General features: G+C 45.7%; 1 protein-coding gene across 1 annotated transcript in view; it reads right to left on the reverse strand.

Annotated features, from left to right (window-relative positions):
• Positions 1-754: 754 nt before the first annotated feature.
• Positions 755-27,311, reverse strand: part of LOC120848301 (sodium/hydrogen exchanger 10-like) — a 175,367-nt gene continuing 148,810 nt past the window's right edge. Inside the window, exons 19-22 of the mRNA XM_040504496.1 lie at positions 25,340-25,525; positions 18,503-18,640; positions 11,308-11,505; positions 755-910 (exon numbers count right to left, since the gene is read on the reverse strand). Coding sequence (XP_040360430.1) covers positions 755-910; positions 11,308-11,505; positions 18,503-18,640; positions 25,340-25,525 — 678 coding nt within the window. The remainder of the gene's footprint in view (positions 911-11,307; positions 11,506-18,502; positions 18,641-25,339; positions 25,526-27,311) is intronic.

Raw genomic sequence — 27,311 nt, forward strand, 5'->3', positions numbered from 1 at the left:
AAAACTTAGCGAAACGTTTCCACGCCAAATTTAGCGAAAATTTTTCCCGGAAAATTAGGCGGGAAAACTAAACCTTTGTGACGTCACACGTGCCGTTACGCGTGACGTCTGTAGGTGTATGCCGGGATTTTGTGATCCCACCAACTCCGACGACGGATTTACCTAGAGACGAGCTTCTAAACTTCATCGCGTTAACAAAAAAAAAACAAAAAAATGTGTCACAAATAAGCTTTAAAAAAGACGACTGTTATCACCGCAGTGTCCTCTAAGTCACTTCGCGGGGTGGCATTTTCTAAGCGCACTTTTGATCGGGGGAGTGATAATGGAGTGCCTGGCGGATCAGGGATTTCTGTGCTGTTCTGGAAGAAGAACGCAGAAGACTGCTTTCTCCTCAAAATGCTGCTGAATTGTCATTAGCATTCCACAGCGTCAATATTGACGTCCCTGCAAGACATTAACGTCCATATAAATTGTCCGTTAAGTCAAAGGTCTTAGTGGACTGTGCACTGCTGACTTGCAGGTTGGTGCCTGCTTATTCATGCTTCATAGTTACGGTGCGAGCTCCAGTTAGCAAAGCGATGTTCTAGGGTATGATCTACAAAACATCTGCGATATCTAATGCTGCTGACGACGCTGTTATCATATGTTTTTTTTTTACATGCTAGTACAGCTGAAGAAAAAAAAACAGCACGAATTAACGAGTGAGTGTGTTTAGTAGATTTATTAATGGCAAAAGTCTATACTTGGAAAGATTCTACGCCGTGACGAGTGCAACGGTTGTGCTGCGTGGCTTCCGAGTGTAGTCGTAGTGAGTAAGGGACTGGTGGAACCAGTCCAAATCACTCGGGAGGTGATACCGCATCGTCGTGGTGATGAGCATCACCGGCCGAGCCCGCTCCAGTGGATTACCCTGCGGTAAAACGGCACATCAGGCACCCTGCTTGAGTGGCGTGTACAGTAACTCAGGTTTCGTCAAAGGCACAATTTTGAGTGTTCAAGTTGAGTGTTTATTAGCCAAACCTCGCTCTTGCACGCGATGAGACAACAATTAACAGAGCTGTTGCAGACATGGATAATTACTTATACAAGCTGGTTTGGGTAAATTAGATTAACACATTTCAGAAAAATTAAATATACTTCTTAGGAACCAAAGCAAAAATCGTTGATATTAAAATTTTTTTTTTCGTACAATTTAGGTTGATCAATAATACTATAAGGGTTATAGCCGCTGCCAATATATATTTTCGCTTTTAAAATTCAGACACACTTTAAAGTTGCACCGAGGTAGCTATGTACAGTAAGAAGCACGTTGCGACTATAACGCTCTCCTTACATTTAGGTCCCAAAATACCATTTTAAAACCTCTGTTTCCAGAAGACGTTCTCAATACTGAGATCGGTCAACACAATCTGCCGCTTCTACACAGATAGCAAATTTTAAAGTGCCCACTCCCAAAAGGGAATCTGTATAATTTTGGCGCACTTTAACACTAGCAGTTATTTACAAGAAACCCCGGGTTTTTGACGTCAGTCTAGGGAACATAAAATATCAAAAGGCTTCGCTCTCAGATACAGAAAAAAAATGCATGCACTTGCGCTAGGCTTAAAAGTTTTGTTTTCCATTCAGCTCGTATATAAAAATGATATGGTCAAGCGTTGCTGAACTTATATTCAAGGACAATTTTACGGGACAATTCCACCGAACTATGCCAGGCTCCATACAAAATGTTAGCGCCGGTTTAATTCATTCCCGCCAACTCTCCACTTTTTAATTGCCACAGCAAGTTACTCGCGAGTACGGCCTAACATAAGCACCCGAAATTAATCGTAGTATTTTAATGCACTGAGATCCTATACCCGCATATCAATTGAACATGTTTTGATATACACTCTAAAAAAAGCCTGCGCGTCTGCTTTCCCGCACAACACTAGGAGAGCCAATCACCGCAACTTACGGAGGCAGATCAGCGAATGACGATGCCGGAACTTATGTTTAGACCAACAACGAAGTCTGAGTTGTGACATTAAGCAATGCTAGCGGGACGTTTTGCATTGCTTAATGTCACAACTCAGATCGCGTTTTTTTGGTCTAAACATATGTCTCAACATCGTCATTCGCTGAGCTGCCTCCGTAAGTTGAGGTGCTTGGCTCTCCGAGTGCTGTGCGGGAAAGCAGACGCACAGGCATTTTTTTAGAGTGTAGCCTCCTTTCTAACGGAAAATCCTGAACTTTCCGTCAACCCATCCTAGGCAACAAAGTACAAAGTCGTAGTGCTGAATTTTCGCCATCACCGGAAAAAGGCAAACCCATTGGACACGTTTGCCGTGTCAGTGGTCGTCTATCTCATGTTCAATCTGTGAGAAGGCGAGTTCCAGATCAACGCCAAAGCAGCACCCGTACCAAAGCAGTGCCCCGCGTTGGCCTTTTCTATGTGACGTCGAAGTTCACCACTCTATGGCTAGGGATGTTACGAACCGCCGAGGTTAGCAAATCTTTTGAGTATCGAATTCCAGGAGTTCGAAAATTGCTATTCTCGCTGTGGTATGATATCGAAAAGTTCATGGATGTCTAGGTTTCTGAAAGATCGTATTTGAGAATTTTGATTTTGTTTTATTACATATCCAGTTTGAAAATGTGTCTCAAAATGTCTTCGAAAATCAAGTTCGAAAAATTTGAAGTTTTAATTTTGTTTAGACTAAAAACGTCAAAAAATTTGAAGGTTACTAATTTAAGTGAAAAGTCTTCGCATCTCATCGATGGAGATCGAATTCCGCCATATGGAATACATTTTAAGCGATTAAATACAAAATATTACATCTGCGAAAAAGTTCTCTGGAAACGTGGCACATTTTGTATGTCGTTAAGGCTCTTCAATTTTGTGTTTTTCGTACCTAAAGTACGACAAATGCTACTCTTTATTTTTTCGTAACTAAGAAAATCAACATTGAACTGGGAAAAGAGTTCATCAAAATGTTTTGAAGAGGCCCGCTGAACGTCTTTCCCACCTCTGTTAACTGACAGCAATCTAATCGAACACCACATAAGCGCGACGTTGGCCAAGAAGCGGCAAAATATTCAGAAACCAAGGCATCCGGCATGCTTTATTTGCTCTGGGTATTTATTTTCAGTCAAATATACCACTGGTTGAAGAAACACTATGGAAGACGTAGGCACAACAACCTAGACAGTTAAACATTAACGAGCCTGCAACCAGTTTGGACTGTGGGGGACCCCCGGTTATTAGAAAATGCAGCTAATCAGACTAACTACGAAAGAACGTGCATCAGGCGTTTCACATTGACTGTTTCTTGCATTTCTATGAATGCATGATGCTAGCCAATCTTGATCAGAGCTAACCACTCAATCAATATTTAAGAAATCACACTGAAGAAAGAAAGCGCTGAAGCAAATTTTCCCGTCGTGCGTCGGCTTCGCTCTCTATGCGCGCCATTTCCTCGTCGTTTGCATGAGCCAGCCTCTTAGACAAGCGAATTGGGGTCGTTACGTTCAGATACAGCTAAGGCTATGCATGAGCGCCGCCCCAGAGAAACGCCGCGTTTAGGTTTAAAACCTACAGACTAGGGATCGTTGGTAAGTACGTTATCCCGAAGCAAACTATGAAATTTTAAACAAAGGAACCCTGGCGAGAAAAGCCGGAGATAAATATCCCAGGTATCGCACACGAGTTCGAGGCGCCGAGGCCATTCCAAAGGCGAGTCGTTCGTGGCACCGGCTAATATCGTCTAGTGAAGCTTTCAGTGAAATTTTCACACCTTTCCACAGTGTAAACCTTTCAGTGTAAAGTTAGTTCTATCTTTCAGGAACTTTTATTGTAAGTTAGAAGTAGTTCCAACTATAGAACATCGCATATTCGAAAGTGGTATAATATTCAAATTTCTTAGCGTGATAGGTTTGGAGGTTGGAAAAAATGCCGACTTCCGAATTGCGACAAATTAAAAACGTTCGGGTGTAGTATAATGTTTCAGCTTGAAATAATAAAAAATTCAAATATGATTTTTTTTTGTAACGGGCTGAAAAGCTACAAACGCTTCCAACCTTTTGAACCAGTCGGTTTGAGCATCGAATTTGATGATCGAAAAAACGATTCCCTGCATCTTTAACTACGGCTTTGTTATCTTGGAGGCATTGCTCCCGCGCCGCAGCTGACTTTCAAAACTGGGAGGGTGAGAAGGAGCGTGGATCGATTGGATAGGTGGCACTGGTAACGCCCAACAACGTCCATAAGAAAGGTAGCGCCAACTGCTTCTTTCTTCACTGGTACGCGTATTTTAGAGCGCAGCTCTTAGGCGCCCGTTTCCGGGTTTGAGCGGCGTCGCCGTAACCACGTGATGTTGCACGTGGCGTCACGAGGGGGACGAGTGACGTCCCGAAGGTCACCAGTGACATCACACGTGAGGTCGCGAGTGACATCATGAGGACCACGAATGAAGTCACGAGGGCCACGAATAACGTGACAACGGTAACCAGTGACGTCACGAGTGTCACAAATAACGTCAAAAAGGTCGCCAGTGACGTCACGAGTCACGTCATGAGGGTCACGAAGGTCACCAGTGGTGTCACGAGTAACGTTAGGAGGGTCACGAGTGACGTCAGGAGGGTCACGAGTGACGTCACGAGAGTCAAGTGTGACGTCACGAGGGTCACGAATGAATTCACTCTTGTGAAATCACACGGGCATACCCTCCCCTCCCCTCCTCCTCCTCAAGAGCTGCGCTGTAATTCGGCATTACAGAAAATTGTAAACGTCTTTCATTTTCGTTTACTGCGAAAGCATTACCAGTCCTATGGAGCGAACCGATTTCATCAGCTTTGAAGCCCCGCCAAACGTTGGGCAAACGGCACCTAAAACTCCTTTTCCCAGGTGAAACCGATTTCTGATGGATTACGCTGCAACTGGCTGGCAGGCCTCATCAGGGAACGAGGCTCCCATTAGATCTCGTGCGGTGTAATTAAAAAAAAAAATAAAAAGCCATCAGAGAAGCCTTTTCTATGGCGGGGCAGCGGACTCAGCGGCCCCGCCGCCGGTAAAAGGAGGGAGTGGTGGCGTGGCAGCCAGAGCCCGCCCGGGCAGGCTCCAGAGAGGCCGCGAGTCCGTGCTCAGCTGCCGAAAGCGCGCGCTCGGCCGTCCGCCGGCGGCACGTGGCCTACCACGCTACTACGCTGCATACGAACTAAGGGAGCTGAAGAACGACATTCGTGCTATCGCATTCACAACTCATAAGAAGTGCTTAGGTTCATTTTATCTTTATACTTATTCGTTCACACTCGCGCGTCAATCCAGGCCCGTCTGCTCCGAAAAACAGCAGGTGGCCCTCCCATGCGCCTTCCAAGTGCGCTCCTTTCGGTTCTCTGCGCAGGCACGTAGCCAGGAGCATGCCCCCCCCGATATCTTTCTTTTTGCTGGAGCCTCCTTTGCCCCCTCCCCCTCATACAGCATTGTGTCATGGGCAGCCTTCCCCCGAATCAAAATCCTGGCTACGTACAGTGCTAATCACACTTGTCTATAACGCGCGAGCGTGCGGCTTTCTCCGGGGAGCGCTAGACTGGTGCCATTCGCGGTAACTAAGCTAGTCACGTGGCGCAACATGGAACGACCCGCTCGAGGGGTGTCCTGCCCACTCTATCAGCTGGCGGCGAACGCGGAAGGCTGCTCGCACGCTTTTTACAAACATCATTGCTCGAACAATAATCAGAGTAAAGCATGAAGGCGTATCAACGATTTCGTCATCAAAAAAACAAAAATGTATCATAAAGCACTTTATTTTATCGCTTATCAAGCTGATAGAGTGGGCAGGACACCCCTCGAGCGGGCCGTTCTATGTTGCGCCACGTGACTAGCTTAGTTACCGCGAATGGCACCAGTCCAGCGCTCCCCGGAGAAAGCCGCTCGCTCGCGCGTTATAGACAAGTGTGATTAGGACTGTACCTGCCTCTGCGCACGGGGAAATCAGATGGGAAGGTAGCAGGGAAGGTTATGACTAAGCTCCCCCTCTCGACGGATGTGTTTTAAAGGGGGCGGGGTCGCAAATGTAGCAAGATATTGTAGCAACAATGTAGCTAGAATACGACGCGCTCAATCGCAGTGCTGAAGATACCTTCAGCACTGCGATCGGGCGTTTCGTATGCTAGCAATCCTAATTTCTGCAAGCGTTCTAAATGGTTTTTTTTTTTTTTTTTTCAAATCTCAATAGCTTGTTTTTGCCCAGTATGGGCTCCGTACCATCGGACCGATGGCATGCACTCTTACGCTGGCTTGTACTCGGAACGTTTTCATCATTGACCTCCATCACGTCGATCCACTGACTCTTTGTCCTCAACTTTTACAACACGGAATCAAACCAATGGTGCAGAGATAAAAAGCTAGTGGAACTGAAACTTTGTTTTCTACTATCGCTCGTAAAAACAACCAGAATAACAAAAAGCATTTCTTAGGCATGGTTGTGGAGAGCACGAGGAGTGAAACACATGTGACTTCCGGCAAACCCACTTTTAGTGACGTAGGTCGATGCCTCCCTTCTGACCGCCCCGACAACTTGCGGTACATTGTTACGTCACAGGGCACTGGCGGCCACTTTGAATTTTTTCGGCGTGTCAGAGGCTATTTAAGGATCTGTGCTGAGCCTACCACCCGCACGCGCCTGTCGGAGTAGCCTGAACAGATTCGTAGTTCACGGCTCAGGTAATGTGCAGAATGCCAAACTGAAACTATTCACTTTTTCTATCTGTCTGCCATCAACCTTTACATAGGTGCAACAGTGGCTCACGAATGTGAGTTCCGCCACGCACAGGCTACGGCATGTGTAAGTTACACCGCTGCCGCCCTTGCTAGGTACTTAGGGCACTTCAGCTGGCAGCCATCAGCTATGCACCATTATAATATATCCGTCGATGACCCTTGTTCCTATCCGGCGTTATCGAGAGGACCCTATGACCCAGGAGTCTGTGGTAAGCATACCACCCACACTTGCCAGTGGGAGTTGCCTCTACTGTTTTGTTGTGGAGAGCTCCGGTCATGTGCGGAATGCCAAGCCTCAACTATTCACTTTTCTTATCAATTTGACATGGAATTTTATCTAGGCGCACCAGCGACCCACAAATGTAAGATCGGTCACGCACAGGCAACCGCAAGTGGTTCTGACACCGCTACGGCCGTTGCTTTTTCGGGTATTTTAAGGCACCTAAGGTTGCAGCCAACGACTATGCACCTTTATAACCTTTCCGTTGATGACGCACGTTATTTTTATTCACCTTTATCTAGACGAGCCTATGGTCCTAGTGTCCGTGTTGAGCCTACCACCCGTACTTTCCTTTGGGAGTAGACTGTGCAGTTCTATAGTTAACAGCTCAGGTAATGTGCGGAATGTCATGCTGCAACTATACGATTTTCTTATCTGTTCGCCATCAACCTTTACCTAAGTGTACCGGTGGCACACGAATGTGAGCTCGATAATGCACAGGCAATGGCAAGTGGCAGTGCCAACGGTACGGCCGTTGCTTCTTGGGGTACTTCAGGGATCGTTAAGTTGTAGACAAAGGCTGTGTACCTTCATAATTTATCCGTTGATGACCCTTGTTCTTCACATCCGCCTTTATTTAGACGGGCCAATGGCACTGGGGTACGTATTGAGCCTACCACCCGCACTTGCCAGTGTGTGTAGACTGTACAGTTTCGTAGTGCACAGCTAAGGTTATATGCGGAATGCCAAGCTGCAACTGTTCAGTTCATCTGTCTGCCATCAATCTTTACGTATGTGCACCAGTGGGCCCCGAATGTGAGCTCGTCCTCGCACCGGCTACTGGAAGTGGCAGCGATACCGCTAGAAATGTTGCTTCTTCGGTTACCGTAGGGCACGTCAGGTAGTAGCCAATGGCTATGCGCCGTTATAATGTATTCATCGAGGACCCTTGTTCTCATCCGCTTTTCTCTAGAGAAGCCTGTGGCCCAGGAGTCCGTTTTGAGCCCACCACAACCATGGGCCAGAGGGATTTGCCGGTACGGTTTCGTAGTGGACAGCTCAGGCATTGTGTGGAATGACAAGCTGCACAACTAACGTTTCTTATCTGTGCTTCATCAAACGTTACCTAGATACGACGGTTGCGCGCGGATGTGAGTAAACATGGCTTACCATACTTACTGACTATAAAGCACCGTATATCGCATTCTCTTGAGAGTTCAGATCAAACATGGTAGTAAAATATGTCTACACAGGACATAACCAAGGACCAAAGGGAGCATTCCTTCCTAGAAAAGACTCCAAGGACGCCATAAAGTGTGCAATGACCTAAGCTGGCTTACTTCACAGTTTGCACATAATGGTCTGTTAGCCATGTTCTGGTCCGTTGGATGCCTCTGTCTCGTCTTGTGTATCTTCCATCAAATGCATCATGTTTAATGGTACACTTGGTCGATTACTCCGACACTCGATCTGAGAATCATGTTCCAAGAAAACACTTGCCCGTCGTCTGCCGAGTAAGCACCCGCCATACGTCGAAAATTGCTGTAAAATAATATTTTCTTTCTACGTTCAACAGCGGAAAATCGGGAAGGCTGCATGGAAGAATTATATAGGGCGCCAGCGAAAGCCCAAGTTTTAAAAACAGCCCTTCTTGCGTCGAGCAACGGGTCTTTCGTCAGGCTTAATCACTTTTAACTGACATACTTAGGGAAGCAATTGAGACGAGTGAGCACCTCGGTTAAATCGCTCGGCTTAGAGGTTTAGACACGGATGCTTAATATGCCCTTGTTATTTTTCAAGCATTTCATGTAGATGGTAGGCACTTACTGCGACATGAGTGAATGGTCAGTATTTTACGTAAAGGGCATCCTAAGAGGCGAGAAAAATTAGTGCACATTGGAAACTTGCTTTTCTGTTTACTTATTTGTTTTATCAGGTATGTGTGCCATGCGGCATTGGTAGACAAACATTGAATTATTTTCCTACGCTGAGCATAGGGTTTCGTGTTTTCTTTTTTGTTACTGTCAAGTTTCACTCATGGCGTCGGCCGCGTCTAGGCTTATAGGCTTAAAAAGGAAGCGGGGGGGGGGGGGGGTGGCTGAATAGGTTCTTGAAATAAACGAGTTAGAGGAGAATTCTAGAGTATTTTTTATTCCGTGAATCTGAATACCACGTTCGTTTTCTCAGGAGATGTAACTAAACGCAAAATATAACAAAATCCCTCTGACCAGTCGTTATGCTAAGCGTGTTTCACATGCAGCGATTTTGGCCCTAGAGCGGCGCAATTTCTGCCGTCGCGGCGCTCGTGCCGCTCAACCGCTGGTGTTGGCCAGAGCGCCGCGACGGCAGAAATCGCGCCGCTCTAGGGCCAAAATCGCTGCAAGTGAACCAGGCTTTACACTCAGATCTCTCGGCCGCCAAAATCGTGTTGCTCGTGTGGGCAACAAGTGTAATCACAAGCGTGCATTGTCTCAAGTTGTGGCGTCTTTATTTGACTTTTTTTTTAATCGCAAGAGTGTGCGTGCATAGGTTTGATAGGTATCGAAGGTGCGTGAGAGCGGAAATTTCGATAGGTCTGGATACGACGCCACGCTCCGGGAAGGAGGGGCTCCAGCGGTAGTTTGAAAATTATTTCGCGCAGCTTCCGTGGACCAAATTAAAAATATATATATATATATATATATGTAATCTCGATATTCGTGGTCCAGGAGTCTAATTCAAGACTACTCTAGTGTCTTTTTTGCCCTAAAACCCAGAACCGTCTTAGTTTCCTTTTAGGAATAAACAAAGTTTACCACGTGGAAGTTCGTCTGCTTTTTGCGCACGTCGCGCGTTTGTTTACCCGCAAAACGAACCCACGTGCGCTCATTTCCCCCCGACCTCAACCGAAGATAGCGCGAGCTTCGCTGCATCATCAAGCGTTATCTACACGTTCGCTGTGCTGCGCTTTAATTGGCGTGCCCCTCTTCGCGTTTCTATGTGACGAAGACGCATTTCAGTACCCTTGCTTGGCGTATAGATCGCTCCATATATCGCCTTCTGCGAGCTGCTATCTTTGGCTTCTGGGCTCAGGAACGATCTCTCAGCATGCGCGGTAGCCCTGTTGTGTGGTATATCAGACGCTGGGAATGAGTCCACAGCTCAGTGATTCAGCATATTTCGCCAGAGTGAAAAGCGCTGCAAGGTCTACGCGGAGTTCAAGTTCGCCTCCTTTTTGAACAGGGATGCGGTCACGTCAAAACGCCGAGATCTGAATGGCTCCGATTGAAAGTATAGTGAGTAGACCTCGAGGCATCCTGTGCAAATATCAGACGACTTGCTCTTCTCATAGCTTCTATTGCGATCTGACAGCGCAGTCATTCCTCCTCCTTCCTCCTCCCCCGTGTCCACTCTTTCATCTTGGCTCTTCGGCACTCCCGTGACGATGGTAACACCACATAAATCGTTTCACAATAGCACTCTTCAACAGATGTCGTTACTTTCACGTAAAAGATACCTGCATCATAACGGCCTATTACCGAAACACTCCTTTCTTTTCCGTACTTTCGCGAAAAATTGTTTCAGCCATAATACGCAAAATGAATAGAAGAGGCTGTTCAGCGAAGGGCCACCGGGCTATGTGATTGGCGGTGGCTTCAGAACTTGTTCGCCTGTACCTGCCGCTCCTCCATTATTTTGGACCGCAACTTGGCGGTGTTTTGTTCTCTCGCAGAAACCGCAGGCGCAGTGACCACCAAAGTCGTCACTGCGGTAGTCCTTCCACGATTGACCAATTACTCACAATTATAAAAAGTTTCTTTATAAGTGTAAACTGAAGGAATTTCAGACTACAAACTTATACTTCGTTTCACTTTAGGTCTAGACGCAGCCGACGCTACGAGTTGATGGGACCAATCGGACGGCGTCAAACGCGAACCATCATGGTGTTCTTTATATTCCTGTGCGTGTTCTATCGCTGCTGAACCAATCGTAAATAAACAATAGGCCTAGTTGCTTGCGCTTTTGACGCTGCTTGATTGGTTCTATTACCTCGTAGCTTTGGCTGCGCCTTGACATTAGACTGAAACCAAGTATAGGCGATGTTGTTTTAAGAATGCGATAACTTTAAGGTTAAACCGTGCCTTTCACGCACACGATAAATATATTCCTGGCAATCGATAGAACTGCTCGTGACGTCACAAAAAAAGAGTCATAAGAGGGAGACTTCGAAACACCACGTCGCCGATAGAGGAGGCTATTGCACATGTCGGATGTACAGCACTAGTCATTCTATGAGTGAGGCTGCTCTGGCCAGCACCACTGACTGCACGTGCTAGCCGCATGCACTCACGGGCAGGAACATGTCCCGCACGGTGCTCGGGATGTAGGCGGGCCCCGTGAAAATCTCCTGAGTCTTGGCACACTGCACGATGCCCTGGATGAGGATTACGTCGCGCACGGCGTCGTCCAGGGCAAAGTCGATGGCGTAGTACAGGTTGGGCATGATGCCGTTCTCCAGGAATCGCTTCAGCTTGTCATGTGTCCACTCCTGCAATGTCGAGCCCCGTTTGAAAATGCAAGTCAAATGCACCAAAGAAAGCTGCCTTTCTCTTTAGCAGATACCAGGGGAGCTCTACATGCGTAGCATAGAGGGTTCATCTTTGACGTCATTGCGTCTCATCACACAAGGCTGGGCAATATTGAGATTCGAATGTATCGCGATTGTATGCTAGAGATTCCTTTGGGTACATAGGCGTCTATCAAGATACATCTAAAAATGCATTTAGATCGAATTTAGGGTGTATCGCTTGTATCCCGATACTCTCCCAGGCTTAGGTATTTGCTTACATTTGTTACGGAAGACTAACTGTCCTTTTTTTTACGATAAATTTAAAATCACGTTTTCGGTGGCCGAATTCCACAACTTTAAAGGTAGCAATTCGTAACCACCTCTTTCTTGGGAGAAAGGAGATTGAAATCCTTGTTGCAGCTGGTATAGCGTAAAGAGTAGCCAAAAGCTGAGAAAAATTAAAAGCAAAGCACAAGACAACAAGTGACCGTGGTTAGAGGAGAGGTCTCTTGACAACCTTCTACCTCAAGGTCTTTTACTGTTTTTCCTTTAGCGGAGTGGACGATGGAAAAGACGGGAGTATAGAGGACTTCGCCAGTTTCGGATATTAACGACTTTGGGGAGGGCTTTCTTACTCCTATGTTGCAAAAGGTTCCATTCATGCTGACTAATGTGAGCGCAGATAGACCCTAGCCCGTTGTCAAATCTCGCCGCCCTGCACTCTAAGAAAAAAAAGAGGAGAAATTTAGCAACAGCGACTGTTTCTCCTTGAAAAAACTGTGAGTGCGCAGGCGAGCTGGTGGATGTTGATCATAATGTAGAAAACCCGAGACTGTGGTAAAAACAAGGAAACGGAGTCGAAGGAGAAAGACAGGGGAAAAGACGTTCTTTTCCCCTGTCCTTCTCCTTCGACTCCGTTTCCTTGCTTTTACCACAGTCTCGGGTTTTCTACATTATGTTCCTCCTTGTTGCGGACAAGTTGCCCAGAGAAGAGAAGAACGGAAGTTCAGATGAAAGGAGAAGGTCGAGTTGCTCCTTGTTCAGTTGGCGCTGCGGTAAAACGTCGCGCTACTGACCAAGTGGTCAAAGTAGAGTCCCTTCATGTGCGCTTCGCATAGAGTGATGCCAACTGCCTGTTTCCCTTTCCCACACCCTCTTCCACCGCCATTTAGTTCCTCTCATTGTTTCCCCGTGCGCCGGAAAGTGGCCTTTGTGTCCATCGGTAATCCCATCCGAGGGGGAAAATGCTAATCCTCCCCCCGTGGGTTCCACAACGCTGCTCCGAACTTCTGAAATAAGGTGCTTGTTTCCGGGAGGGTTATAAGCCCCACGGATTATCGCCGAGGAACAAAATGGCTGCTGGTTTGTCGGCGAGTGGTATTACCAAGGGTGGCATCACCCTAGCAAAGCGCACATGAAGGCTCCCTAGGTCAAAGGTTCAATCCCCAGAGGAGCGTTGTTTTTTTTTTTTTTTTTTTTTTTATTTACCAAAACACACGTAAACAAACCCAGACCGATGAAAGGAAAATTAAAGTCCTTATTATTCACCGAGACGTTTTCCTCCTTCTCCAGGCGGGCGGGAGAAAGCCTTCGCCCTCCCGACTCATCTTCTTTCGGTTTCGTTTTTCGAGCACGCCGCGCACGTTGTTTCATAAATTAATGTTGAGTTGATTGAGCTTCAGCGGCGGCGAAGGCCGCCTGCAATTCCGTCTTCTAGTCCAAACGTGCAGAACATTTCGGTTGCATTGACGTTTTTACCACTAATTTTATCAAACGAGTTAACGAAGCCGCTAGAAACAGCGAAGTTCCGGAGCAGTGCCAGCAGCGCTACATACACTGGGTAAGACGGCCGTCTCCGATTTGCGGGACACACGCGGAACTACAGCAGCGAAACCACGAGGAACTGTGTCGACGTTTTCGACGTTATGTAAATCGCGGGAACTGCGTCCAAGGCAGGCAGGGTTTCCTGCCGGCTGCCTGGGTGCCTTCCGTGCTGAGTTCGGTTCTGCTGTCCCGTGCCGAGTGCCAACCGGCGTTCAACGTGATTCTGTATTTCTACGTGTCAGCGACATAATGATGGCAGTGTTGTGGGTTGTGAACAGAAGACTGGAATTATCGGCGAGGTGACCGTTTGTTCGCGTATCAGTGGTGTAACAACAAGATGAGATGACGTAAACTGTCGGGCATTGATGCCACTGATTGGGCCGTGATCGGAGGGGGCGGGGTGTCGCAGGATGACATTCCGCTTTACATTAAAGAGTTTAAAACCACTTGAGGAATTAGGTGCAGTCGATCGACGTGTGGATAGTCATGTTGGAACGCTGGTCTGAACAGTAAGCTCCTATCGTACAGTGGCCAATGTGACTGTCGGTCCCCGAGAGCGATTGCGCTCTGGGGAAAAGACTGAACAGCACCAAATTATGACGGAGAGTACGTATATTTACAATGGAATTTTAGCATAAAAAAACAGGTAAAATCGAAAAAAAACGCTATCCTTTATTTTTGCTGTTTAAATATATTACGGTTCCTGTAGATTGTGGTTCCTGCCACAAGTCGCGGCTTTGACTGCATTCAAGCTGATCGAAAAGCGATGTATCTGCCCGTGAAGCATCACTTCCAGCTGAGTGAATTTCCGCTCTACAAAGATTAATTCAAGACGGCAATTGCAGCCGTGCGCGAACAGCACAAATTGGAAAACAAACACTACAATATAAATACTGGCTACGAAGGGCCGTGCGGGAAAACAAACTCATGGCTTGGAACCACATTGGAGCGGCTCGATTTATTGGCTTTCAAATAATTACGGCATGATCGAGCGTTTTCTTTTTAATAAGAGGTTCATCCCCTGAGCCATTAAAAATAGTCTCAGATGTATGACATTGCTGGAAAAAAGTGAACATGTTCGAAATATTTTTGATTGCTTAGGGAGTCACCGAAAAATTCCGTACGTTTAAAACGACCAGTATAAAAGACGGAAACGCAGGGCTTGGTAGTAGTGATCGGGGTAGTGTGCTGTTGTATTGATGTTTGTATGTGCGATGCCTGTGTATGCGCCCAATATATGTTCACCTGATGCTTGTAACGTGTCCACATATGTTAGAGATGCCTGAAGAAAAGGAAACGCAATTGTGGCGTAAGAAGATAAAAATATTTTTTTCTAAAACATGAATTGGGCGGTACCTAGCGCCACTTAGCCTAGCTACTTGCGACTACTCTGCTTGACCCTGCCATCTGGTGGCAAACGATTCAACATCCTTTTTACGCTACGCGGCTACGCCATTATTTTGTGTTACCGTGCTGAGGTAAGCCAAAAGGTTGCTTCGGATTTGCTTTTTTTTTTTTTTGAGAGCGGCTCTTGGTTTTGCGGGCGAATGATTTTCACTCCTCCGTGATGTGCGGTTGACGCAATGGTTGACGAAGGAATTGTGGCTCGAGGAATAGCAGAGGTAAGACATAAAGTGCGCGAACTGGGTGCCGGTTGTCTCCGTTGAACATCGCAGTGCTGACGATGAGAAGACTGAGTGACTGCATGCTTTCGAAACGTAAGTTTCCTGCAAGGGTAAAGAAACTTCGGAAAAAAATACAGTTCACGGAAAGCTCGTGTTACGTTTTTATTTGCTGCTCCTCTCGCTTCGTACAATAGACTTATGCCCCATTCACACGGCCAGCATAAAGGTACCTTTAACATAGGTTCCTTTGGAATCGGCGAATCAGTCCGTGCTCTTGGGTCGCGAGCACACGTCACGCGCGGAAGATCGTAAATTGATTGGCCGCCGAGAATAAAGGTCCCTTAGCTAAAGGTACCTTCAGGGTCGTGTGAATGGGGTATTAGTGTTCTCGTTAAGCCTTATCGAGCTCGATTCGCTCGATTCGTGGCCGCCATAATGAGATGCAGTCGACGGAGGAACTTTTGCTCCCCTGCTTAAGGGACGAAAGTTTCTCCCTTTCTGAAGAAACATATGTGTCAAGAGCGTTCCTCCCTCAGGGACGACTATACTGACCCTTTTTTCTAAGAGTGTGGGTGACTCAGAAGCACTTCAGACGACAGTAAGAGACACAGCCTGCCGGCAAAACGCGGTTCATTTCCGTCACACTCATTCTGTCAAGCAAGGCAAGCAGTCGTCTGCCTTCAGTACCTAGTACCTGGTTCACTGGCGGCGATAATGCTTTTTTCGACGTCTGGATGGTATGCGGATATATATAAAAAAGTAAGAGAGAGGCATGAATTGAGAAAAAAAGTACACACGCACTATCCATAGAAATAACGAAGGTGCAGGCTTTTTGAACTACTTTCAACGTTTTGAACAGCCGAGATTATGAACGAAAAGTGAAAAACGCACACATAGGTCTCACGGCCGCATTCTTAAACGCTACTTGAATTCGATATCACCTTCACTCAGTCGAGTGGGGAAGAAAAACACCCTCAGTCAACAGAAATATTGGTTCACGTACGCCTTTCGGTGATTCCTCCACTGAGCAATGAACCTTGCAAATTCGAAGCGATCTTAACTGCGTAGTGCCGTGCAAAGCATCTTGGGTACCCCTTGGCCAGAGTTTCGGTTTCAATTTGCCAAAATCAGTTGACCACATCACGTCACTACCAAATACAGTAAATTTATTTTGAAATATCTTATTTTAATTAGATATAAAATACTGGAAGTGTTGCCTACCAATTCGATTAAAATTCTGGGGCAAGAGTTTTTGCTTTCTTGGGCTCCCGATGTGCCATAGTTCGTGCGCATGTAATGAAGATTACGATACCATATGGAAGAGGAAGTATACTGGACTGGTCATCCTGTTCCATTGGTTCCTCAATTTTTTAGGGTCCTTAAATTTTCATGGGGCCAAGAGGGTCATGCTGCAATTTGGAGTGGTTGGCAGGCCACCAGAATTGTATGTGACGCTGTCAGCCGTAGGACTACTCCTTGCTAATCCTAGTCACGTCATTACGGCCTGCTGGAGATCCGTGTTTCAACAAAAACTCTGCATGGAAGCCATGCAAAAAACAATCATAGAAAGTGTTTTTTATGTGGCTAATGTCAGAATTTAGAGCGTCTGCATTCTATAACCACCGGTACTGCCACATTCACACAGAGTTTGCGCTTTCAAAGACGCGTAATTTTTATGGAGATTGAAGAACAAGGTTTCATTTGACTGATCAAACTCTGTAAAAAAGCAAGGTCTCACAATACGCACAAAACGAAGTACCCTGACCCAGTCCTACCTATAAGTTTCGGTGTCTATCTGCATCAATAATGATGTCACTATTCACCAAAAGCGAGAACACACACGAAAAAAACACACACAAAAAACAGGCGTGCTTCTGAAACACAATTCAGTTCAGTTCAGTTCAGTTTATTTTACCTCAAAGGCATTTCAAATGAAATGCATTACATGAGGGGGGATCAAATGACATATACAGATGGCAAAAAAGTGACGACAAGGTAATAATACGAAAACGCAAAAAAGAAACCAAAAGAACTACAAACTAATAGGACAGATATCAGAACATAACATGTATAAAAAATAATTAGCAGATAAACATATTAAGGATCAACGCTTTTCAGGTGTGCCTTGCATAGTTCACGGAATGTCTTAGGGTTAGATTCACCTACTATGGATTCAGGAAGGGAATTCCAGTTAGTAACAGCGAGAGAAAATGGGGAATTTTGGAATTTATTAGTTCTGGCGAATAGAGGTTTAATTTTTAGGCTGTGGTCATGACGCAAGAAGATGTGAGGTGATGGGTGACAGTTGGTGTTTCGAAGATCAGAAGAGGAATAATAAGTTTTGTGAAAAAGGACAAGACGAGCAAGTTGAGATCTCTGAGATAGAGGGCATAGGTCGAGGTTGAATTTTAGTGCAGTTACGCTTGACGTTCGCGAGTAGTCGTGTGTTATAAAACGTGAGGCCTTGTTTTGCACCGATTTGAGTTTAGTAATGAGATATGATTGATGAGGCCACCAAATAAAGTTGGCGTAGTCCAATTTTGATCGGACGAAAGTCTTATAGGCAGTTAGTTTAACACAACGGGGAGTGGGGTATAGGTTACGTTTGATGTATCCTAGAGATCTGCATGCACTAGCCACTACATTGTCAATATGAGCATTCCAAGTTAGGTCATCAGAAAATGTTACGCCTAAATATTTGTAAGTTGGTACTTTTTCGAGAGGCAGTGTTAGTAAGGTGTAGTTACGTACAATAGGAGATCGCTGACCAGTGAATGTTAAACGTTTGCTCTTAGTTACATTGACCTTCATCTGCCACGTGTTACACCGATGAGACAGAACATTTAGATCCTGCTGTAGTAGTAATGAATCTTCAGGGTTAGTGATGCGACGGTAAATTACGGAATCATCCGCGAAAAGCCTAATAGATGATGTTATCTGGTGAGGAAAATCGTTAATATATATAAGAAATAAAAGCGGACCGAGAACGCTGCCCTGGGGGACGCCCGACAGTACAGGCAGGTTTGGTGATCTGGCATGCCCAAGGTGAACAGCTTGCTTATGGGTTAGTTTAATGTCGGAATAGAAGCATAATGGACCTTTTCCGAGAAGCGTTCTACGCACGCGCGAGCGCCCGATGCCAAGCGGTGGAAGTCGGCACGAATAATCGAGGAAATTCGTAATGAGGCTGTAGATCGGCGAGTAGAGCACGTAATTGTAGCATATATATAATTGTGTTACACAAAAAAAAAAGAAAGTGGACGGAAAGAAAATCACGACGTTTGGTTGAACGCCACGGATCCCCTCTTTAAAGTCGCGTTGGGCACGCGACGCAGCTCAGAGAGCGAAGAAACTGCTAGCGTAGCTCCCACTATCGATTGGTAGTGCAGGTAGGTCACTTCCTCGATTTTTAGTTCGTGCAATCACCGCCTGATGCCGTCGGTATTTGGAAAAGGTCCATTCGGCAAATTGGTTTGGATCGTCAATTATCTGTTAGTCAGATGCATCCTAGCTCGCCGCTTGCTTGCCTGGTATCGCTTCTGGTTGACGAGTACGGCGAGCCCGATGCGGATGGCCACGCTGAACCACATTCGGTACACAAGATTTGGGGGCTCCGGGTGCCGCTCCACCAGAGACGTCAGCTCGTCCATCGGGATGCTGCACATCTAGAGCAAGTTGTTGGCGCTTAGAAGAACATTTAATAAGCGAAAACATTTTAAAATGCTTTAGATAGCCCGTGTGTGTCACAAGAAACAAAGTCCCCGATAATACAAAAAAAAATATAGCGATTTTTTTTTTATTTGCGCGATTCATTTCGATTTAGCGTCCATTCCGAAACAGGCTTTTTTTTTTTTTTTTTTAGAGGTCATGTTCGAACTACAAACATTTTCTGGAATTGTCCCTAAAGGGGTCGTAGAACAGTATTAGATACTGTAAAACCCCTTATTTTCGCGGCCCCCATTTTTCGCGAATCGGTCACAGATGACATAATCGCGACCACTAAATTTCGCGAATTCGAGACGCCTGCATTGAAAATCTCAAGGACCGAAAATTTCGCGCGCCCTTAAATTTCGCGAATTCTTCAATTCGTGAAATATGCGAAAATTGAGGGCTCGCGAATATTAAGGGTTTTACAGTAATTACTTTTTACACGTTGAACAAGCCTAGTGGCACTGATACACTCACAGGCAACGTCACTGACCAAAAAACGTACTTATCACCGTGCAATCTCAAGGATAAAAGTGGTTCTTCGTTAGTCTTTCCATCGCAAAAGTTGATGACAACATTGTGGCGATCGCATTGTTGGCATAGTCAACAATGCAATTCTCAGGGTTTCGTTATCAAGCAATGTTATCTCTGCGGTGATAATATTTTAATGCAGCCCATACAGTAGGCACGAGTACAGCATGAATATTTGATTTGGGCTCGTGAGAATTAAAGTCACTATATCCTGGGAAAGTAGTGTCAAGCTCCCCGATTCGTTACCATCTTGGTTCATGGAATTAGCAGTTTTTCCTTGACCGAATAATACTTGGTCAGCCTATCCAAATTTCCAGGATAGGTTACTTTAAGAAGATATTTCTTGATTACCAGATTTCGTGATTCACACATCGGCAGAGAAAATAACATCTTCGTACTTCCACCACATGTGGCGTCGGCGCTTGGTGCATTGAAAAGCAGTTTTTCTGTCCTGAAATACGCGAGAACAACACTAACATTCTAAGGGATGTCTGTAGATAAGCATCACTAATCAGTTTATTGCATGCGGAGTGCTGGAGAAGGTATTCATTGGATGCCATATTTGAAGGCGATGTTAAGAAGGCATGCTCGGAATAAGCTCATATTAATATACTGCAAAGACCTGCAATGTTGATGGTGAAAGTGCAAGTTGCAAAGGAAACGTCAAAGCCTGCCGTCAGAAAGCGCTCAGCATTAGCGCACACAGCAGTGATCTCCAGCAAATACTGCCTACGCTGGAGAGGTATGCGTTTTAGTACAATATAAGCACGGTCGTTCCGATCGACATAGTTCGTACGCCAGGCGCCGAGGGCCGGGAATCTTCCGTTCGAGCGGTCACACTCTCTACGAGAAAAACAGTTCGGGAGGAACATTCGTTTCTTTCATGACTTTGCATGAGAATATTCGAAACATCACGCGTACCCTATTTTCAGCCATGAACAGTTACTACAATTAACCCTTACACTCTTACTAGAATTGTTTCTCGCTAGCACCGCTAGGGGACAGTTTTCGGCTGCTGGTTGGCCAAGAGATTATGCCAAGCCCTCTATCTGCATCTGGTGCACTGCCTGGCTCTGCCCCCGCTTTATATTGATCAACCTCTTTCTATAGACAACTCTGATCGGATCCTGGGAGAGTAGCGCCAAGCTCCCTGTATTGTCGCTAATTTGGTTCATGAAATGATCACTTTCTCCTTGACATCTCCACTCTTGGTGAGCCAATACATTCTTGAATATTGCGATTTTATTCTTCCACCGGCTAAACAAGACCGCGTCTGCGCACCGCCACAAAATGCGGCGCAGTTGCTCGGTCGCATTCAAAAACAATTGTTCGTTCTTTAAACAACGCAGGAACAACAATCCCATTGTAAAACATCTGTGGATATCGGCTGGATTTACAAGTGCATTGCATGCACAGCGCCAAAGACGCTTTTATTGGCTAGGAGCTCTCAGTACGATGATTCTTCATAGTGATCTTGGTGTGACTGATTCAGGAAAAAACCCTCCCGTAGCTTTGAAGATTTGAATGGAGCGAAATGGCGATTGCCATGGCAAGTGATACAGATCAGCCAATCGCCATATGAGGTTTGGTCGTCTGTGTGTGAGTACTTGTCTGTGTCGGGAAAGCAGGCAGGGAAGACAATGGCGCTATTTTCCGAGGATCCAGTGTCTTTAGGCGCGACCGGTTCAGAACGAACCTTTTGAAGCTTCTTGAATTTTAATGGACCTAAATGGCGATTACCATAGCAGCTAAAGCCGATCAGCCAATAACCCTGCTTGGTTTGGTCGTCTGTAGGTTAGTATCGGCTTTCGTCTGGCTTGCAAAATTTCGCATTTTTTTTTCTGGTTTCTTTTTCGACAATCAATAGACAGTTTTAGTATAGCGTTGCTGGACCTTACGTACGCAATACGCAATAGCATAGCGTACGCTAAAAATGACCTGCTCGGACCGAATTTAGTTGTACGTTACGTTTTCGAGTCAACACCGCGCATGATCTTGGTTAAATTTGCTAGAGCCCTAGAATTCGTGCTTATAGCGCAACCATGCTCCTGGAAAGAAATATTGAAAAAGAAAAAGTGTCCAATCATTTTACTTCACATTAAACCAAGCCACAGCTGCCTCGTCAAGCGCGCTTTTCTGCGGGGTACAGAGGCTATGAGTACGAGTGCGTAGCCAAATTCGATCACGGAGCCTCTGTCACTCGTCCCGTGGAAACGGCACCTTTTGTCAATGCTATCGCGGATTGAAATTCATGACCCTGATGTCCAGTGCATAGCGAGAACTTCGGCGATTTCTTTAATAGTCGTTCGTCCGTCGGCGATGAACTGTGGGAATAGGCTTAGCGTTGAGCAGATCGCAGCGTCGGCGCACACGGCGAGCGGCGAACATTTCCACTGTGCAATCCTTCAGCTGCAGGGCGATCTGATTCGACCGCGGTAGGTCCCAGAAAGAATCGCCCAGCTGAACACCATGCAATTTCACGAAACACAGAACTTCGAAAACACCACGTCGCCCTTGCTGCGCCAGTCGAGGCAACCGCCATCTTGAAACTGGCGCTCTCGTTGGGTCCGAGATCTCTTGAGAGCGTCCCGCAAGTCCCGCTAGCCAGCAACGCAAAATCCCCTGCGTTGCGTGCGTACGCAATACGCTAACCCTTCTATTGCGTTCTGCGCATGCGCACTCACGACCCGCAATTTTTTTTTGCGTACGCAAAGCTATAGCGTACGGTCCACTAAAACTGTCTAATGCCTGGACATGCTCGGGTAGGGGCTCCTGTCCAATCGCTGCAGTGATAGGGATATCCAAAACTTAAAGTGGCGATGAATAGCTTTCGCACTTTCACTAAATATCGCTAACAATTAATTCTTGGCATTGACGACCAGTAAGCTACGCTTTTTTGTTTTTCATTTTTGCGCGCATTAACGTTCGCAGACAAAAATATCGAGAAAAACAAGCAGTGTTTACCATCTCGACTCGCAGCCAGACCACGTGATTTGGCAACAATTAAATGCCGCCGTAATTTAACGCAGCGAGGCGCTGGGGTTGGCAAAGGACAGCGGACACGCTGAGTTCCACGTATTGTTAGAAGGTTCGGCTATTCCCAACGTTGCAGCAATTCGGCACAAGTCTTTGCCCGAATGCTTTTCCAGGCGTTGTCACGGGTTTAAATCGAATCCAGCTCCACGCATCGACTATTGCATATGCCGCTTTGAAATACTTTTACAGCGGTGATCACAAAGATTGTTGATGAAATCCCGGTGCTCGCATTATTGACGTTGTGCCCAAATTGGCAATCAAGCCTCTTTGAAGGAGAGACTGAAGAAAACGCACGTTTTTCTCCTTTGAATGCTACCGCGACAAAGGCGATTCTTGGTCAGTGGCCTCGTGTTCAGTATTCTTGGGTCTCACTAATGCCACTATGCTTGTGTAAGGTGAAAAAAAAAAACAAAAAAAAATTCCTAGCCAATGTCATTGCTCGGTCTCTTTAGCAATATGTGGAACGCGGCGTGTGCCTTTTTTTTTTGCCAACCCCGGCACGTGGCTAAAATAAAAAAAAAAGACGCGGCATATGACCGGCGTCAGATAATGTGGCATGTTGTTTTGGTTGAGATTTGAGCGAGTGAACCTGCTTCTTTTACTCGATTTGTTTCTATGTCTGCGATGCGGAGAGAAAAGAATAAATAAAAACCAACGTGTATTTTATAAGGGATGAATATCAACGAATTATTATAGGCAGTATTCACTCAAAGAGCCCAATTGTTGCTCCGCCCTTTAAACTCAAAAAATAGGCCTTGTAACGTAATAGTGCGCAAAGCAGAACCATTTATTTTAGCAAGGCGCTCGAAAATATTTTATATTTCTGGTCAGTATTTTTTTAGGTTTTTATTATCTACAGTTGGAAACTCAGCATTTTCCCATCCAATTCACCCTGAGATAATAGAACATGTGCTTTCTGAAACTGCCTGAGTGTATTCTCTGTTTCACCGTTATAGTCTGACCAAGGCAAACAGCTAGTACAGATAGAAACACCGACGCAGACTGAAAGCGCAAGGTGGTGGCGCATGCGCTGTGCTTGGTTGGACTAGTCGATGATAGCGCAAGTACACAAATACAACCCTGTTTAATTCGCCACGTTGACCTGTTGTATAGGCTGCGATAAGGTTTATATTAAACGAGGTGTGCACAGCGAGCAAGTGTTCTAGAATACATCTCTGGCGTATCGGAACTTTATCAGGGAAATATCGACCAAAGGGCAACATGGAGAACGCGCAATCAGGTGGACACAACACGTGGGCACAATTCTGCGAGTAAACAAATGCACGAGGTGCGCGAGGAGCAGACGAACCTGCACGTCGCATAGAGTCGACGATGCATTTCCACTATTAAACGTGAGTCTCGTTTTAATTAGCCCAGGCAGTCAGAAGCAAGAAGAAAATAGCGTGCCCCATGATCGTGAAATCTCAGTGGCAAACTATGGCACGTTCGTTTTAACATTTCGGTGTTTACTATTAGACATCTTGGCAAAATACTGTTCTTTCGTTTTAGCATTTAGGCAATCAATTCAGCGAACGACGACTGAACAACACATCGTTTAGTCAACGCTGTACTGTTTTATATACAAATCGGTTTATCAAAATGAGTTCACGTTTATTCCATGTACTCATCTTGCAATACTACGTCGAAAGCGGCGATTTTGCGACGTGTAAGCGGAAATGCACAGTCCGCTTTTTTCGTTCAGGTTACATCCGATAACGATACGTCAAGTTAGGTTAGGTGCACAGGCAGCATGGCTGAGGTAAGCCAAACTTTGCCGAAGCTTGGAAGCTGAAGGGGCCGAACCTGGGACTAATAGGGTTTTTCTCCAAAGCGCCGGTTAGGGCCGAGGTACCTTATGTTTAACCAACTATCCAAAGAAATGCAGAATTGTTTTTCTGTTTAAACGTAAGAGTGTTAAAATGTTATACCTCAGTTAAGGATGTCAGGTGCACCCAACGGTAAAACATACTTGTAGCGTTTGCTTGAGAATGAATGCCCGAACGTGTTGGATGACAAATCAACCGGTCACCGGAGCCTACTATGCCACTTTTTTGGTTATTGAAAACCAATATATCCGGATTACGGGAAATAATAGCACATTTGGTTATGGGGAGTTTGCGACATATAAGGGGGTCGTACCGATACGCATTGGCAGCTTCCAGCATTGCCCTCTTTGTTTTCTCACGTGGCTTGCCACGCAGGACCGGGTCGATGCTCGAATTCAATCGTCTCCACTCAGTGAAAGCGGAAGCGACGTTAACGTTATGTTTTCTTTGTTTTTTTTTGTGTATCTGTGACTAGACGAAGTGGTTCTCTGTTCAACAATGTTCCAGTAACAACCAGAAGAGGACATTCATTGTTGTAAATATTAAATTATATCTGAACATGGTCTTTTTTGCTCCCGAAGTATTTTTCGATCTTCATTTTGTCAAAACACTCTTCTACCGCTAACCAATTGAGCAGGCCTAGTGAGAAGCATATAATCGAGGCTGCTTTCGCCAGCGCATGGAGGGGCTAGGTATTTCCAATTCCCGTTCCTGGTGTAAAATAAGTTATCCCCTTTTGTGGCCCCCAATGTTTTGCTGAGCACGACACTCACGGAAGCTAGCATTATTTAGGAAGTAATTACTGGCTCTATATCTGCTCTCGTCGGCTTCTACACACGATGTGGACGCAAAAGGGTCCATCCAAGAGTCGCACCGCGGCGTGAAAACTTGGTCGCACGCTTTCCCTAACGTTCCTAGGGCCTTTCATAACTCCAACTTCCAAGCAAAAAATAAAATGGCCCAAGAAGCTGTGCTACATGAGTTAGGTAGATAAAGTAAACCTGAAGTTTTTTCAGGATATTCTGGCTCGTGCTCAACACGAAAAGCTCATACAGATTTGAAGAATTATTAAATGTTTTAAACACTTTAAACTTATGGGAGGGGTAACTACCTAGCTACAATCATGAGGGCGAAGTATGATTGTAGACCAAAAAAGGCGGTGCTTTAAACACCCCTCTATATCCGTACGGCCCATATTGTCAACATCGCTCCACTGTGAAGCAGAGCCATTGAAGCACCACCTGTTTTTCGTTTTCCGCTTACCTCGACGTCTGTTTCGCAGACACACTCGCACACTGAGGGCTTGCCCGTGAGAAAACACAGAAGCCCGAGCGCCTCGGGAGCGACCAGAAAGTCCTGAAACGCCCCTTCCGTAAAGAAGTAATGCGTCGAGTCCGAATTGGCCAGGTGTCCCGTGTTGGTCCAGGGCTCATCGTTCACTCCGCTCACCTGCAATCGAGGTCCTATTTGAGTCCTTGATGCTCTCGAGAGCCACACTTCATTTCGCCTTCCACATTTCACTTTCATTTCTTTCCAATTTGTTCAGCACACCGCCATTGTTTACGAGGAAAGTACTGTCATGATCAAAGTAAATATTAATTATCCAATGCCGGTCCTCATGCCCTTCAATCGTATTCAGTTGACACAGAAAAATGCTCATGAGTACAAAACTTCATGACACACGTAAGTCCCCTTCAGCGCATAAATAAATGTGGCTATTTCCCCGTGGAAGCACCAATGAAAAATGATTAGACGTTTCAAATTGCTTTTCCTATTTATATCACCTGACTGTGCTCTCCACGTATATATTAAGCAAGGAGCGCGGTTTCGTGAGTGGAGGCACCTGATTTACTTATTCAGACATCCTAAAATTTCTGCCGCACTCTAGGGTTCGGTGGAAATAAAATATGCATTCACCGAGTCACTAAAATGAAGATAGGCCATTATGTCGTCCATGAATCAAAGAAAAGCAGTAAATAAATTAAACAGATTTAAAGTAAACAAGTTATATCAGCATAGTGCATATTCAATGCGAATTTATGAGGTTATTGCGTAACCAGTTATCTATTTTCTCAGTAATGCACATCGAAGTCTAGTCTTGCGGACCGATCCATTCATCAAGACCGGTTCTCAATAGACATATACTTTTCGACACACTTGAGCTAGAAGCAGATAACACAAAGAAAGTCGGGTGGTCTGTAACTGGTAAGAACAAAGCTAGGTAGGTAATAAAATGAGCTGGTGAAAAAGAAGAAAACGCTTCAATATAATGATTTCTTTTTTTTTTTTTTAATGAAGACGCAACGCCAAAGGAAGACGCGTTAGTAGAGTCTAGGCGTATAACTCGAACTTTAGAAGGTTACGAAAACGAAAATTGAAATACAAAAAAATTTCGTTCTGGAATGAGTCAAGCATGACGGGTAATAACCGTAAATGATAATCGCACGTTTGTATTTTGAACGACTGGCAATATTTTGCGTTCCGAACGGTGCACTCGAGCAAGCGCTCGAAGAGATGCGAACAGAGAGCGGGATATATCATAAAATACCCGACGCAAAAAAAAGAAAAAAAATCTTAGAATTTGTGAGGTAGCAAGGCTGGCGTGGTTAAGAGTTTAGCCATTGGTGGTGTTGTCAACGTTGTGATAGTGTCAACAGCGTCAACGCGTTACAACTGAGCCGTTCGAAGTACCCACGGGGTGACGAGCGTTTCACATGTGAGATCACTGGTGTGCGTCGTGTTTGTGTGGCCCACTGCAATGGCGCTTAAGTACGATTTACTCGGGAACATACGGGTGAGGATGAGGACTCCGACACCGCCCTCTCTGTATTTATTGCGGAAAACCAGCAGCAGGCGTCGGAGCCCACGTCGGAAACGACGGACGTGCGAGCCGGTTCTACACGGCACGAAGTTTTTAGTTGTTTGGAAACTTGTTGATCGGCATATCGCTGTTCACCAAGTCGTTACCACAGTTCTCAGCAACTCAGAAGCGCGGCGGTATCTCGACGTCAAAAAGCGCAGAACGGCTTCAAACTGTACAGGAAAGTCATTGGAGTAACTCCGCGACATTCCATAACGAGTCCATCATGGCATCTCGTTGACTTCTGTTGCAAAGGAGCGAAGCGCACGGCCACCGTTTGCAAGGGCAAAGGCTTCGCGATCGCGTTCAGGCCGAGGTAACCTAAAACAGTTGAACGTACTTCCAAAGAGCGGCGCTGCTGAGATATTTAGTGCG

Source organism: Ixodes scapularis, unplaced genomic scaffold (genome assembly GCF_016920785.2).
Source record: "Ixodes scapularis isolate PalLabHiFi unplaced genomic scaffold, ASM1692078v2 PGA_scaffold4__175_contigs__length_147842914, whole genome shotgun sequence".
NCBI classification, from domain to species: domain Eukaryota; kingdom Metazoa; phylum Arthropoda; class Arachnida; order Ixodida; family Ixodidae; genus Ixodes; species Ixodes scapularis.